The sequence below is a fragment of the Rhipicephalus microplus genome, chromosome 8 (assembly GCF_043290135.1).
Source record: "Rhipicephalus microplus isolate Deutch F79 chromosome 8, USDA_Rmic, whole genome shotgun sequence".
Classification (NCBI taxonomy): domain Eukaryota; kingdom Metazoa; phylum Arthropoda; class Arachnida; order Ixodida; family Ixodidae; genus Rhipicephalus; species Rhipicephalus microplus.
The window spans coordinates 85,553,468-85,569,645 of record NC_134707.1 but is presented as its reverse complement, the minus strand read 5'-3'; the positions used below and the strand labels follow the sequence as shown (position 1 = coordinate 85,569,645).

The 16,178-nt window shown below is 43.9% G+C and overlaps 1 protein-coding gene across 1 annotated transcript; it reads right to left on the bottom strand.

The window, feature by feature from the left end:
- Window positions 1–599: 599 nt before the first annotated feature.
- Window positions 600–15,239, bottom strand: LOC142769214 (uncharacterized). Its single transcript, XM_075872249.1, has 7 exons — window positions 15,109–15,239; window positions 14,469–14,569; window positions 13,440–13,540; window positions 10,532–10,732; window positions 4,637–4,700; window positions 3,207–3,318; window positions 600–689 (listed from the first exon to the last, which is right to left on the bottom strand). Exons 4-7 carry the CDS (start codon window positions 10,712–10,714, stop codon window positions 620–622), a joined length of 429 nt encoding a protein of 142 aa, XP_075728364.1. The 5' UTR covers window positions 10,715–10,732; window positions 13,440–13,540; window positions 14,469–14,569; window positions 15,109–15,239; the 3' UTR covers window positions 600–619.
- Window positions 15,240–16,178: the final 939 nt, after the last annotated feature.

Below are 16,178 nucleotides of genomic sequence, written 5' to 3'. Positions count from 1 at the left end.
TGTCAACCCAAACACAGCAAATCTGTTAACCCAAACACAGCAAATCTGTTATTCCAAACACAGCAGATCTGTTATTCCAAACACAGCAAATCTGTTATCCCAAACACAGCAAATCTGTTATCTCAAACACATCATGACTCTGTTTGTAGGAATACAGAATTTGCTGTATTTAGAGGAGGAATAAACGGAGATCGCTGTAGAGCAGTCTGGCTGTAAATTATTCCGTTATTATTAATGAAAACAGAAGCTTCAGTAAAACACCTGGTTTCGTTTAATGGCTTTTCTGTGCTTGACTAAGGTTTTGTGTAGTTTCTTTGCCTTGAAGGAAAGAGTTGTTTCACTGAGCATAAAATAAACTTAGTTTTGGTAGTAACTTAATTTGTGAAAAACTAACACAAGCTTTTGTTGACCAGTACTGTCGAAAAGCCGATGTTTTACGGGATGGAATGGAATGTTTATGTGGCTGCCTGTAGATTCTCATGATTGAGTTTTATGTCCAATTTTATGTACTGTTTCAACCTACACTAATGCAGTCTTTATGTACTGTGTGTGTGTAAACCACCCCTGCTGCTGCATACCATATAAATAATAATGCAACATTAACAAAACACAGATGAATTTATTTACATATAATACATGTGCTGTAGCTTGCTACATCACCATTCTTCATCACTTCAGCATGTTTATGCCTGAAAAGAATGTGAAAAACAAGTGATCAAATGAATGCAAGAAGCAACTTACACACACTTTATAATGCCTTCTCTGTGTATGTATATGGCCCTTGATACAAAAAGTAGGGGCACGTGGTAGAGCAAAATGTGAAAAAAAAAATCGCTTTGTTTTCTTTGCAATTTGGGGAGGGGTGTCCCTTTGTGCATCCACATTCGTGCTTTTCATAAACAGCATTTTTGGTGGCTCAAAACCAGTTTTTCCAAAAGGAAGTAGCCAGTGAAAACACACTCTAGTGCAAGCCCCTTGCATTCGCTCTATGCTTACGGCCTAATTTTCTGACGTACAAAAGTCAAAATGCTTGTCTAGAGTCAGCTGTGTATAGAAGATTGTCGGGTAACTTCTAAAGCAGTCCGAAGACACTGTGCACCTTTGTATTCACAATCCGCCTTCAGAATACATAGGTTGGAACACTTTCAGCTCCTAGCATCATTACACCTTGCATTTGCCGTGCTTGTCGATAACCTTAGATGCTGGGGGTAAAGAAGGTTCTGAGGAAGTGTAAATTTCGTTGAAGCCCGTACAGTTTTCTTGTTAATGTGAATAAATCCCTGTGACGTACTGAGGTGCTGAACCAGCAAGCTCTTTATTGTTAAACCTCCCAGCCTTTTCAGCATCTTTCGAGGTGAATCACGTATATACATGGGGACAACGGGTATGCTCTAATGGACATGGACTAATATTTCTGATGCAACTGAATAACAATGTGTGAGAACGACTCAGTGTAAGTGTTGAGTTAATGGGAATTGAGTCACAGAATCTTTCCTTTCTTTGTTTAGGGTGAGAGTCCTAGAAATGGCGACATTGAATATTTTTTTTGCATTTAATAATGGTAGTATCACACGAGCCTCTATTCTGAGATAGGATTGAAGCTTGGCCAAACTACAATGAATTTGCTGGAAATCGTTGACCACACTTGACGATACGTTGCAGATAGAGCTGAATGACATCTCACAAAAAAAAAAAAACAAGACAAGCATTGCGAGAGGCTCCACGGCGAAAAATTGACTTTGGCAGTGATTACCAAGCTTGTAACTACTAAACAAAATAATTGAACAGTGTTTCTGACAGTGCGATCACTTTTCACCTGTTTTTGAACTTTATTCCATATCTCAAAACAGTTTTTTATTACTTAGCTACCATTATTTCCCATGTATTTTAAGATAACCAGTTGATTATTTTTTTTGTATACAGCTACTGAAGCAAAATAGAAGCTATGCACTTTACCGTTATTGTGTTACAAATTTTCATAGACGCCAATTAACTCAAAAGTCAAGCTCTAGTGGTAAAAAATTCACAAAAATTCTATATTATGAAGTTAAAAGAGCAAAAAGTTTGGAAGAAAATGATGTATGGATTATATGAATATCCCTTTTAGTCACTGAGAAAACTACCTAAAATCAGCAAAAATGCACAGGATGTATAGGGCCTGCCCGGCGCTCCTGAGAAGTTTCCCACTGGCTCTGATCATGCTCAGAATGAGCAGTTACATTTTCAGAAATATTTGTTGCTATTGTATAGCAGAATGCACGGGTGAATACCTATACTGATTTTCAACTTTGCATTCTGCTGTTAAGCTCTATGTGCCACATATAGCTACAAATTATGGCTGAACTTTCTTAATATAGATTTACCAGCGCAAAAAAAGACGGCACATATTTTAATCATGAACCAACTCGCCCAAGCAGCAGCTTTAGTGAAATTTTTTAAGCACTGTTTATTGATCACAGAATGTTTTTTTTCACTATGCTGAGGTGGGAGGGGGGGGGGGTTGAGGATCCTGTAAAAAAACTGAAAGAGCTTGACCTGAACTAAGAAACATCATGTGAATATACACTACACTTATTCGTAGCCAGGCGGTGGCACACCGGGCCCGTGCCTCTCCCCTCCTTCCCCCCAAACTTTTTTCTCCATGAAATACTTAGCGCAAAATTACCATTTGCCTGCCCAGACCTCTGGTTCAGATCAAAAAGGGCCCCCTCCCCCTAAAAAGTTCTGTGTATGCCCTTGGTTTAGATGAATGAATTTCCAAACCCTGTTTAACATAAGCATCAGTGAGATTAGATAGATATATGGGGTTTAATGTCCTAAAACCACATATGGTTATGAGAAACGCTGTAGTGGAGGGCTCCGGAAATTTCGACCACCTGGGGTTCTTTAACGAAGCATCAGTGAGATTGATAACTAGGATAAAATTAAGGCCAAACCTTCCATTTTTCTCTTTTCACAACATACTATATGTCCTTGGCACAATTCACAGTATATAGAAATCTCAATTGAGAGTGCATTTTCATGTGCTGGCTCTTGTGAAATAATAGCAGTATATTTTGACTACACTCCGAAGGACAAAAAAAAAGAAAACGCCAGGCTCATAATACTTACAAACAAATTAAATTGAAAATGCAAAGCCACAATCAAGATAATATTCAGCTCTAATAACCGGATATCATCAGAAAATGTGTATGATTCATGCTCACACTTTCACTGATTGAAACGCAGCTTCTGGGCCAACTTCATTATCTTTGTGTGCACACTTGTGCGAGACTTCTGGCCACCTTCGCACCTGCTGCCCTTTTTCGTGTTGGAGCCCTTTAAGGTTATCAAGGTGTGGTTCAAATGAAACATATGAGAAGAGCACAAGGATGGGTACAGACTCGTCAATGGGCTTCATTTAGAACACGTATGGTTACACGCTACAGTCTGCAAATTCCTCATCTATGCATCATAGACTTGCATTAATTCTTGTACAATCTGAGCCAAATACGCTGGCCCAATCATTTTCCTCCTGAAAAAAAAAAGAAGACCTCAGCAAGCTTAGGAGCCAATTGGTCAAGGCTGCATCTCCGAATTTCATTCTTGCCAGTAATGGCTGTCATAGTTTCTGACAAGTAATCAATGGACTTTCACTGAAGTCAGAGGCAGATAAGACCCTTGTCAGGAATCAACAACTTGTGTTCCCTGCGCCGTTCATATATATATTGGCCTGTTTGATTGATGTAAACATTCCTCCTGGTTTGATAAGCAACTAACAAACTAAAAGGTGTGGCACTTAGTGCAATTTTACACACCCTACTAGTGGTTTGTACGCTCCCAAAATTTTTCCAAGGCTTCCTTTGAAAAAATGTGCAATGGCCTTTTTCAGTCTTCGAATACGCACAATCATAAAATAAGTCTTCACATGCTCGTGGTAAATATGTTCAGAATGTATGATCTGATGTTAAAGTTGGGTTAATATTAAAGCACAGCATTTTGTCTGGTGAGCTAGTTTGTGGGTGAAGGTTACTCTTCTGTGCCGTTCAAGGTAAATGCTAAGACCCCGCATTGCCTCTATGAGGTGTGCAAGATTGCACTAAGTGCCACCCCACTGAGTTCGACGTGCGCTCGTCAAGTAGGATAACGAAGTCACTCAGACATGGAGGAATGTTAACATTGGTCATACAGGTCAATGTATAAATGAATGATGTAGGGAACACCAGCCCTTGATAAAGACCAGACAAGGTTCTCACCTGCCCAACTTAAATGCATACGAATTGTTTACTTTTAGTAAACCATGGCAGACTTTACTGGCAAAGACAAGAATTGAGATGCAGTTGTGACCCAATGGCACTTGAGCTTGCCTAGGCTTTTTTCCTAATGAACAAAAGCAATGATTGTGTCTGTGATACTTCACTCAGACTATCAGAATGAACGCAGGTTCCCTGCATGAGTGTACTGAATAAAACCCAGTTGCAGGTCTGCCCTCATCTTCCACTCTTCTCCTCCGACAACATCTGTTATTTAAGTGTATAAGTATCTACTGCACCTTGTAGCTGGAGTTAGGCTCACACTCATGTTGTAAAATGTCATCAATTTACTTGACCTCCTCGCACAACAATCAACACATAATGATATCGACAAGGGAACTCACCCAGTGCAATGATTGTAGGCGTTGATGGCAACTCGGCAAGCTTTTCAGTGATGCTTGTTCCCTCCTGGATGAGCAAAAATATCCCATGTACACAAAAGCACAAAGAGATATGTACAGTTGCGGCCATTCCAATATATAAATCAGAGATGCGATCCCTGCAATTCCGTTTTCCACCATGGTTCCTGGTCTATTGCAGGCTGTGTGCACCAAGTACAAATTACCTACCTAGGAGCCTTGAAACTTGGAACAATTTTAGAGCAAAGTAGAATGGATAGCGAGCACGCAAAAAAACCTGCTCACATTTTGATTCATTTTTCTCTTTGGATTACAGCAACATCATAGACAACTCTGAATGATTGCAGGTCAATATATCAATGTTAGTGGTGATAGTATTGCTTAAAATTATTTTGCATGTGCGACAGCAAGGGACAAAGTGAGCAACATCTTGCAACAACTCTGGCCTATTCCCATTCTTAGTGCCCTCCTCACTGCGTCGTAATGAGGCACTACAGCCAAAGTGACGAGAAACATTGTTCTGCAGTGCATTGCAAAAAACTAATGCTTTGTGCATGTGGAGCACTCTGATTGCACACAAACACTTTTTTTCCCATTGAGCCTGAAAAAGGCTAGTAAACCAAGTTTGTGCACTGTGGTTCACCATGCGTGCACCATGCCCCAACACAGTTTTTGTTGCATGAAGTCTCACTTTTCACAGCGCTACGTTCCTTCTCATTCACTCTGTGAACTTTATAGTCGGATGCTTGGGGACTTCACTCCCTATCCTAGTGGCTCTGATGAAACAATGGCACCTGCCCGCACTAACTGTTGGCTCAAGGGCAGTGTATTTTTTTTTTCAGAACATTTTTGTGACTACGACACAATGCGGATAACCAAAGTAAGTTCCACAAAAAAATTGAAAATTGCCTTTTTTTTACACTATCTTCAAATGCTGATACTTGTGACAAAGCGCGTGTTCCGGTGTAATTTTAATGAATAATGCTGCTGTACAAAGCCACCAAAATTACCTTAAAATGAAGCACAAAGGCAAAAGATATGCAAAGCTACACTATCCTCCTTTTAACTTGTGTCCAGCAATTCATGAATTAGGTATTTTTGGATGTTTAGCATATTTGTTCTGTCAAAAAATTTTGCTGCAGCGGTCACTAAATTCTCATACGGTAGCATTGCACTTGTTCTTTATGGGAAGAAAATACATCGATTAAGAAGTGTAAAAAAGTTAAGTCTGCTCAAAGTTCAGAAATTGTGAAATTAGAAGAAAACTGATTTCAGCAGTCAAAGTTTAATTTTCCTTTATACAAAAGCAGCTTTTTTCACAAAATTCAACTGAAAAAGCTATTGTTTTGTGCTAAAAACCTGCACAGCATTCAGTCGATCCCAGATATATTGAACTCGAAGGGGATCGCGATATATGTAGTTCAATATATCGATGAGTCGAAACACAAAATATGTGTATTTAAGGGGAGACGCGGGTCGAAAAGTCGCGTTTTTTTTCCAAATTTCACCTTTTCTGTTTTTTGTTGCTTTATCATCTTTATACATTATATTTTGACATCTGAAAATATCACAGCGAAATAAGCATCAGAAGTCAGTGAAAAACGCGTCTGAGTGAGCGGCAGTGACGCGCGGCATCACGAAATTTACACAAAACGGGCTGCTGTTCGCGGGGCCGCGAAGAGAGCTGTCCGCCATATTGCGGCCGCTGGCTCGTGTAGAGTTGTCCTTACTCTCCACGATCCCGGTTCTTGAAGTCTCGTACGTTCACGAAAAATCTAAAAAAAAAGCAACAAAAACAGTCTTTTCCCGCCGTTTCAAACCGCGCGCCACTAACGCAGGGCCGCCATTGGCTGACAGCACCCGTGTTTTCTTGCCGTAGTTCGCTTCACTGTTTTCCGGAGTTATTTTTCGCTGTTTTCGTGCGATGGCAAGCCCGAAAAAGGCCGTTGCCGACCATCGGAAATACAGAAGTAAGAACAAGTTCAGAGGGAAGCGGCGGAGGACGTACAAGAAAGCCACCGCCAACGAAAATGTCCGCGACGGGCCAGCGGCCGGTAGGCCTAACATCGACCACGGCAACGTCGACCATGGCAACTGCGACGACGAGATCAACGCTGCAGTGAATTTTGTGAGTGCATCGCAGAAAAAGATCGCGTTATTCGAAAACGACGTCAGGCCGAATGCCGATCGTGCCGAAAGCGTAGTGCTGTGCGAGTTGGGTGCATTGACGGCCGTCGTCGCAGGCGCGGCATGCCCCGTTTGTCACGAGAGTAAACTCGCAGTTCGGGCACCGAATAAAAAGCGGAAAGGCCTTTCGGCGTTTCTGGAGCTACACTGCGAGAATGCGGAGTGCTCGGAGAGCATCCTTTCGTCCGCGTACTCGTCGAAGCGGGTCGCGTCAGATGGCGGCCGCGGTGCAAGCAGAAGCTACGGCAGCGGGAGTTCGCGTGACGCCTTTGCCGTGAACCTGAAAGTGGTGCTTGCAGCGCGTGCCGTCGGTATCGGGCATGAGCAACTTTAACGATTTTGTGCAGTAGTTGGATTGCCAAACCCTATGCACCATAAGACCTTCCATGCTATCGGCAAAAAGATTCACAGTGCGGCAGTGAAGGCTGTCTGTGAAAACATGCAAAGGGCACGCAGCGTCACCAAAGAGGTGGCTGGTAACAGTGACGTGCCAGTCATGTTTGACGGCACATGGCAAAAAAGAGGCCACAAAAGCCACAATGGTGTGGGAACTGTAGTGTCCTTGGACACTGGTTTGTGCCTGGACTATGAAGTGCTTTCCAACTTCTGCCTGGCGTGCAGTTTGCATAACGACATGGGAGGCGATGAAGAAACATGGCAGGCGTTTCATCATCCCGTTTGTGAGAAGAATTGCGACTGTTCTTCGCATGCCATGGAGGCCGAAGCTGCAGTGCGCATTTGGCAGAGGACTGTGGACTATGAGACACCCCTGCGGTTCACCATCTTCCTAAGCGATGGAGACAGCAAGGCCTACAACGGGGTCTGTGATGCCAACGTGTACCCTGACACTCCAATTGAAAAAGAGGAGTGCACCAACCACGTGGCGAAACGTCTGGGCACCGGCCTGCGGAAGCTGCCAACGCCACTTCCACGAGGGGAGAAGCTGAAGGAGACCACCATCCAGAAGCTTCAAACTTACTTTCAGGTGGCCATTGTGAACAATCGGGGAAATGTCCACAAGATGTACACTGCCATATGGGCCTCATGTTTGCACTCGTGCTCAACAGACGGTGCTGGAAGTCACAAGTTCTGTCCTGCAGGCCCAGACTCGTGGTGCAAGCACCGACGTGCTGAGGCGCAGGGCCAGCCTGCACCGTGCCACACCCCCCTCCTGACCAAGGCCCAGGGTTTGGCAGTCCTCCCAATCTACAAGCGTCTCACAGATGCGAAGCTGCTTGCCCGGTGCCTCCACGGCAAGACACAGAACGCGGCCGAGTCCCTGAACAGCAAAATATGGCTGCTGTGTCCAAAGACCCGGTTTGCTTCCCGGACTGCTGTGGAAACAGCCACAGCCATTGCAGTCCTGTGGTTCAACCGGGGCCACGCGAGCTTTGAAAAGGTGCTGGAAGAGCTTGGGGTGCTTCCTTCGGAGGCCCTGGTTACCCTCAGCGACCGCCGAGACAGCATGCGCATGCACAAGATGAATGTGCGTCAGACCGCTGAGGCGAGGGCACACCGTCGCAGTGCAGCCAAGAGGGCCCGGGTGGAAGAGTCCTGCCGCACCAGCCGGGAAGGGAAAACCTACGGTGCTGGAGAGTTTTAGACAACTGATATTCCCTCTGGACATGTGTGTATGTGTTCAGCACAAGTTTCGTGCTACTGCGTTTTTCATTTTTGTAAATACAGACTTTCAAACTTTCAAACGCGTTTTTCTCATTTCGCAATTTTGGCCAATTTGCATTTTTTGCGGGAAGTGTTTCGGGCACTTAGAATGGTCATACGACGACGAAATTTGGCACACACATTGAGGAGAGTGCGTAGGGTGCCGATATCTACTTGAATCAGCACAACCTATCAGCTGTAAATATCTATTAATAAATTTAATGGTGGTCGAGTGGAAAAAAAAGGGTACTTTGCTACACAGATGTTTTTTTCATAGTTTCAAAGTTGGAGCACAATTTCTAGCTAGATATCGGCACTCTATGGCTAATAGGGAGCAAAAGGAGCCATTGAACAACTCTCTGCATGAACATTTAGTATGCGCGAAAGTTCCCGGAAAACTTATCAAGTTTCACCATTACTTGAAACACAACTCCCAAACTATTGCACTTATGTAAAAACTGATTACAGATTTGGAATCAGGAGGAAAAACTGCATCAGTGGTCCAATTTCTGAAGCTCTAAGTTGAATAACAAAAAAAAAGTGCTTTCGAGGAGCGTCTCCCCTTAAGGCATAAATTAGAGCATCTCAGACCTAAAAACAGTTTTTTGAAATCCTAACAAGCACTTAAAGAATGATTCTCTCACAATATGATAAAGAACAAGGCCTGAACATCTACTTTTGCAAGTTATCGCACTTCATTTCACTTGAAAATAGTCTGTAAACTTTTCTCTCTTTTTGCGTGCCACCAAGTTTCAGTTGTCCTCAATATCACTGGACCCTTCCAAGTAAGCAAATTCAGCTCATTCGGCCACAACAGCGCTGAGTGGCACTGAATGCCAATGTAAGCTCCGTAGAGCGTTGGTGGCGAAAGCAATAATTCCACGGCACCGTCAACATTGGGCATCATCTCGGCATCCATGCAGTCAGAACCAGCGACGTCGTCTTCTGCTCCAATGAAGCCGCTCGCTGTCCGAGATGGTGCCCGAAAACACTAACAAGGCATAGAATTTACTGAGGCATTGTACGCCCTTGACAGCAGTCATGACGCACTCAAAGTCGTCACCTGGCACAAAGCCCGCAAAGAAACAGTTCACGACTGTGCTTTACTTGAGGTCGCTCCTAGCACCAGCCATGATTTTTATCGCTACGAGCGTATCAATGTGTAGCGCCGTCTTCCAAATGATGATTTATCAGTAACGAGGCGAGAAGTACACAGGTCCACAAGCCACAAAAGGCGATGCTGCCCACAAACGAGCAAGCTCCCACCGTCAGCATGTTGGTGATAGCGATGTCACTTGTGGCTTTGTCATTTTGTAACCGACAGCTGTTGCTTTGGTGCGGAAAGCTAGAAAAAAGCGTAGCCTCCGAAATGAGCGTTCTAAAACCGGAAGCACCAAAATACCTCATGAAGTTGCACATCTCGAAGGCCACGCTTTTCAGTCCCACATGCCATCATACACGATTGAATGCGAACATCGCAATGAGATCACTAAACTTCCTTAAGTCATTCCACTTCGTTTTGGTGCCCTCGGTCATCACCATGCCCCCACGTTAAAACCTGCAGATCGCACATCAAGCATACCGGTGCACTCACAAGTGCTGTGCAACGAGCTAGATCAGCAAGATGGAGTTTCAATGTTTCACTTTTCAGCACCCCCTTTTAGTCACTTGCACGCGAAAAGGGATCGGAACTTGTCGAATTGTGGCTATAAATGATCATTATTTGTTAGGAAAAATGCAATTTGTGGGCTTTAGCGTGGCTCAGAGTTCAATTTAGCGGATGTTCTGCTGTGCGTGAGTTCGATAGATGTGTACAGCAGTCCCGTATTTTTGCATGGGAAATTCAAGGGGATCTCTCAACTTTTTGATATAGCCAATAATTCGATATATCATAGTTTGATATACCCGGGATCGACTGTATTCTATAAAATCTAGAACCTAAAGCTGTTCTCAACAAACCAATACATCACTTTCTGAAAAGATGTTACTGTCCAGTTTTGTACTAACATAATGCAACAAAGTGAAACTTACTTCAAATACTTGGTAAAGGTAGTTCTTGTCTTCCTTAAAATGCGCGCAGAGGAATGGTAGCACAGCTACCTGGACTGCTTTTTCTCTTTGTCCTTCGTCTCTCACGCGCACCACCAGTTCCATAGTATGTTTCGTCGGCGCCTCCTCCATCATCTGAAATAATGCAGGCGCACAGGCCGCCATCCTCTCCTGGAAGATTTCCTGCAATTATTCCAAAAATCAAAGTAAATAACAGTTACTTGATAATAGATGAATTCATCTGTAGAGATATTAAAGTGAAAACTGATTGAAATGTAGAACTATATTACCACCCTACAATTGAGTGCAACAGCTGTGACACGCCAAAAAAAGAAGACAAAAAACAGACTGGTGGGGAATACCACCCTGAAACTACTGCACCAGCTTACTAGAACATGTTGTTGGCTAGTAGGTTCAGGCTGAAGAAAGGTAGGGACGTAAACCACATAGACAAGAAAAAAAGAAGTGGACGAGATAGAGCATTGATTGCAACAGATTTTGTTTGCAAAATAAAAAAGGCTCCTTTTGTTTTTGTAAACACCAAAGCATATGAGCAGGAAAATGGCGTGCACTCCACGATTATGACATCACTATAAAAAAAAAAAGGGGTTCAGCGGCAAATCGCTGTCACAACCAGACTCCCTTTCACAGTTATCTCCAACATCAGCAGGGGGTGTGCTACTGTGCTCTTGATCTGAACTGGATTCAATTTCAGGTACTTCCGTGCACTGTGTTGCAGTTTTGCCCCGGTGATACCTTGAAACATGTGTTCTGAAGGAACCTGCTGACCTCAGCACACTACCACAACCCACAAAAGGACACATAACAGCATCAATTCCACTCTCCAGATGGGCAGCTATGTGACCAAGAAGCTCCGTGCGAGTAGGCACACTCGCCCCGCATGACAACACAGAGCAGACAAACGCATCATCAGTCTGTTTGCTGCATCGCTTCTTGTGATGTCTGAAGACGTGACTTCTTAGGCTCTGATAGTTTTTAAACAAAGCTCCACAAGGCTCACAAGGGCAAAGGGCACCGCCCAACACACTGCTGTGATAGTGGTAGTGCTCGAAGTAGTCGGTCAATGTTGAAAATGTCTGTGCGCAATGCCGGCAAGTGGGCATTCTTCATTGATGTTATGGCTGCAATGAAGGTAGAGCACTTATTTTGCTAAATTACATTCACTGGCTTGTGCACTTTTTCAGACCGCCCAATTTTATAATAAAAACACTGCTACAATGGTAATAATACCTTACAGTCTACAATAGTAGAATCATTCCAATATCTGGTTAGCATGTCAGGTTATGTTCAATTTCATATGAACATTAGCCAATGCTTTTTAAGCAGTCCTCTATATAAGAGCACAGTGAATATAAATATTCTTGACCTGCTACAAATGTTTAAACTAAGTTGAAGCAGGCGGCGCAAGGAAAAGAAATAATGACGGAGACTGTAACATTAACTGCACAAATTCTACAGAAAACTGCACCCATACTTGCGCAACTTGGGTCTCTTAAAAGGCTATTCCTGAATGTGCAGTCAAAAGTGAGCTTAGCATATGCTCCAACATTACACATGTTCACAACTTAAGTAATGCTATCCATTATATCGCTAATGTTGACAACAGATGTTCATATCTTGCACATATGTGAAAGCAGCTTCAGCCTCTCAAGTGCAGCCAGGTCCAATATTGAATACAATTACTTTAAAATTTTAGCTTGAAACATAATTACTTTAAACAATTACTTAAAGCTTTTTGTGATATATTGACTAATCAAACAGTTGATACCAAGTATGAATTGCACCGTAGCCTGCCAGTAGTACGCGCAAGAGATGGAAATGGGTGGCTTCAAGATAGGGCACCCAAAACTTCGCATATGCGATCGCTTGATTCTGTTGCCATACACCAACTTCTTGGGTACACACAAGGACTCCCATGCTGGATTAGCTGCAGTTAAGCAGTAGTATGGCTAAGTGACGTGCAAATTCGCAATGTTGTCGGGTGTAAGCAATGTGTCGTGCAATTCCAAAGAAATGAACTGCTGAGCACGCAAATCAATAGACACAACAGAACATGCATGCGAAATGCGAGCGCCAATCGTACCTCACGGCTGTCACTCAAATTCCGCCAAGTACGGCAAAATAAGTTTACACACAGCCAAGTGACAGTTGCTGCCCCTGTCGTCTCCTACACCTATTTTTGTAGTAATGGACGTATGACTTGCAAGCGATGCAGGCATGGAAAACACGAGTGCTTTGTCTGCGCTCGATAAGACGACAAAGACACGTACACGCCTGGTGTGTACGTGACAGCAGACTCCTGCTGATCCGGCTTACAAGTGCACCTTATAACAGCCATGTGCATGGGCACCGAGGAGATCACTAATGAGTGCGTGCACAAACTGACCTGTGACATCCTCAAACTACAAAGATGCAACTCAACAGCAGGCTTCACCACAATAATACAATTAAGTGACACTAACAAAGGAAAAATGCCGTTATTGCTGAGTGCAAGCAATGCTTCATATAATTCCGAAGAATTAAACTGTTCACTGTACTGCTTCCTGCATGCGCAACTCAATAAAGGTGCAACACAGCGTGCGAGCACTATGGTCGTACCTCATAGCCGACACTAAAAATCCACAAAATGCACTGAAATATGCCTACGCACAGTAATGTTACCGTTGCTACCCCTACTGTTTTCTGTGCCTAATTTAGTAATAAGGTATGTATGAGCGATGCAAGCATGGCAAACACGTGTTTCATTATTCACCTTATAATAGCGACAGACATGTTACATGCCTAGCTCGTATGAGCTGTGGCATGCGAGTGCACCTTATAACTGTTTATAAGATAGGTAATGATCGATAACGGTGAAATAAATGCCTACCTGATTGTGATGTGTGCCAGGTGATGGACTTCGCAGGAAGGTGAGAGAGCTCTGACAATAGCCGCCTGCCTTGACCACGTAGGGTGCCAGAGACCACTGAGCTGAACAAGTGAAGAGTGCGCCAAAAAACTTGACAAGTGAGGAACCAAACAAATGAACTGCTAGCACTACTTGGTCCTGAGCACGTAAATCAATAACAAGATGCAACACAACCTGCATGCAAAATGCGAGCACCAATCGTACCTCACGGCTGTCACTCAAATTCCGCCAAGTACGGCAAAATAAGTTTACACACAGCCAAGTGACAGTTGCTGCCCCTGTCGTCTCCTACACCTATTTTTGTAGTAATGGACGTATGACTTGCAAGCGATGCAGGCATGGAAAACACGAGTGCTTTGTCTGCGCTCGATAAGACGACAAAGACACGTACACGCCTGGTGTGTACGTGACAGCAGACTCCTGCTGATCCGGCTTACAAGTGCACCTTATAACAGCCATGTGCATGGGCACCGAGGAGATCACTAATGAGTGCGTGCACAAACAGACCTGTGACATCCTCAAACTACAAAGATGCAACTCAACAGCAGGCTTCACCACAATAATACAATTAAGTGACACTAACAAAGGAAAAATGCCGTTATTGCTGAGTGCAAGCAATGCTTCATATAATTCCGAAGAATTAAACTGTTCACTGTACTGCTTCCTGCATGCGCAACTCAATAAAGGTGCAACACAGCGTGCGAGCACTATGGTCGTACCTCATAGCTGACACTAAAAATCCACAAAATGCACTGAAATATGCCTACGCACAGTAATGTTACCGTTGCTACCCCTACTGTTTTCTGTGCCTAATTTAGTAATAAGGTATGTATGAGCGATGCAAGCATGGCAAACACGTGTTTCATTATTCACCTTATAATAGCGACAGACATGTTACATGCCTAGCTCGTATGAGCTGTGGCATGCGAGTGCACCTTATAACTGTTTATAAGATAGGTAATGATCGATAACGGTGAAATAAATGCCTACCTGATTGTGATGTGTGCCAGGTGATGGACTTCGCAGGAAGGTGAGAGAGCTCTGACAATAGCCGCCTGCCTTGACCACGTAGGGTGCCAGAGACCACTGAGCTGAACAAGTGAAGAGTGCGCCAAAAAACTTGACAAGTGAGGAACCAAACAAATGAACTGCTAGCACTACTTGGTCCTGAGCACGTAAATCAATAACAAGATGCAACACAACCTGCATGCAAAATGCGAGCACCAATCGTACCTCACGGCTGTCACTCAGATTCCGCCAAATATGGCAAAATAAGTTTACACACAGCCAAGTGATAGTTCCTGCCCCTGTCGTCTCCTACACCTATTTTTGTAGTAATGAACGTATGACTTGCAAGCGGTGCAGGCATGGAAAACACGTGTGCTTTGTCTGTTGCACTCAAAGGTGGTGTGGTGTCCATGTCGAACGCGGACAGCATCATGGGCACTTCGGCATTGGGGTCACTAGTAGCCGGCGTTGCGCCCGCGCCAGTGTTGGGTCGGCGCGGGTGCTTTGTTAGGCCTAGCCTTGAACGTACCCCGGGCGCGTCCTCGTTGTGGGGTTTTTTTCGCTTCTGTGCTTTAAGTCCCGAAGATTTTGGTTGCAAAAGAGTCTTAGCAGCTTTACTGACCTTGCGCACAGGAATCTTGGAGGCAGGAAGAGAAGTTCCGGGGCAATCCGGCGTTTTTGTGGGAGCAGATGCAGCCGTGACTGATGTACACGACGCTCGTAGCGCCCTCTTAGGCTACGAAGGGAGGCGCTCAGCTGAAACGGCACCGGCGGGTGGTGCGGCTTTTAATCGAACTCGCGACGCTCCCTTTGGGGCAAACTGACTACTTTAGCGCCTGCCTACAATTTGTTTTTGTATTCTAGCCGACACCACGATGCACCGATGCTATCTTGCACCCATTCTATTGGGCAGTGATGGCCGGACACACCGCAGCAGTCGTGTTATTTTGTGTGACCATCAACGCATTTTTTTTTCTTTTGGCCTGTTGTGGTTGGGAAGAGCTATGGTGGTGCAAAAAATTTATCGGTTATTCAGGAAAAGTGGTGTAAAGGGAAATAGTTCTGAAGAATCGATGTTCTCGTCGCAGGTAGTGAGAACCATTCAACAACCGATGAATTCTTCGGTGACGAAGTGAAGTCGCCGTCGGTGTTCACCGAGTAGACTCATGAATTCATAAAAAGAACAAACGTTTCCCCGAGCCTTCCAAATTTTATTATTGGGCTTGAGCTTGCATGGTAGGCTTGACGGTGCGAAACAGCGTGAAAACAACGAGTTCATACAAAGAAACAGCAAACCGCACCCTTTTAAAATACACTTCATTACTGTGTTTCATTGACTGCGTGTTAATTGGTGTGCCAACTATACAACGCAGCTACGATTATAGGATTGCTCTCACTAAACAAGTCAAGGCTTGCAAGCACGAAAAAAAAAGGAACGAAAATAGGAGAACATGTACACTGTCTCTTCTTCTGTGTGTCGTGCATTCTCACGATGTGACGAAAAAAAAAAAAACGTAAACTATTATGCACACCATCAAGATTCACATATATGCAGGGATTCTTGGACGGGTATGTTTTTTTTTCACTATCTTTTGTCAATAAAGTCTCATAGACGCAGTACAAGTACCTGTTCGCTTTCAATCTTGCAAGATTGAAAACGAAGTGCAGCGCCTTTCGACGATATATATATAT

What these genes read in the sequence shown, in the direction of transcription:
- LOC142769214 (XM_075872249.1), bottom strand. Translation starts at nt 10,714, where the DNA reads ATGGCGGCCTGTGCGCCTGCATTATTTCAGATGATGGAGGAGGCGCCG. An exon ending in ACCTTTACCAAGTATTTGAA is followed by an intron (nt 4,701 to 10,531) that starts GTAAGTTTCACT and finishes TTGCTCATCCAG; the next exon opens with GAGGGAACAAGCATCACTGA. An exon ending in GCGTTTCAATCAGTGAAAGT is followed by an intron (nt 690 to 3,206) that starts GTGAGCATGAAT and finishes CATTCTTTTCAG; the next exon opens with GCATAAACATGCTGAAGTGA.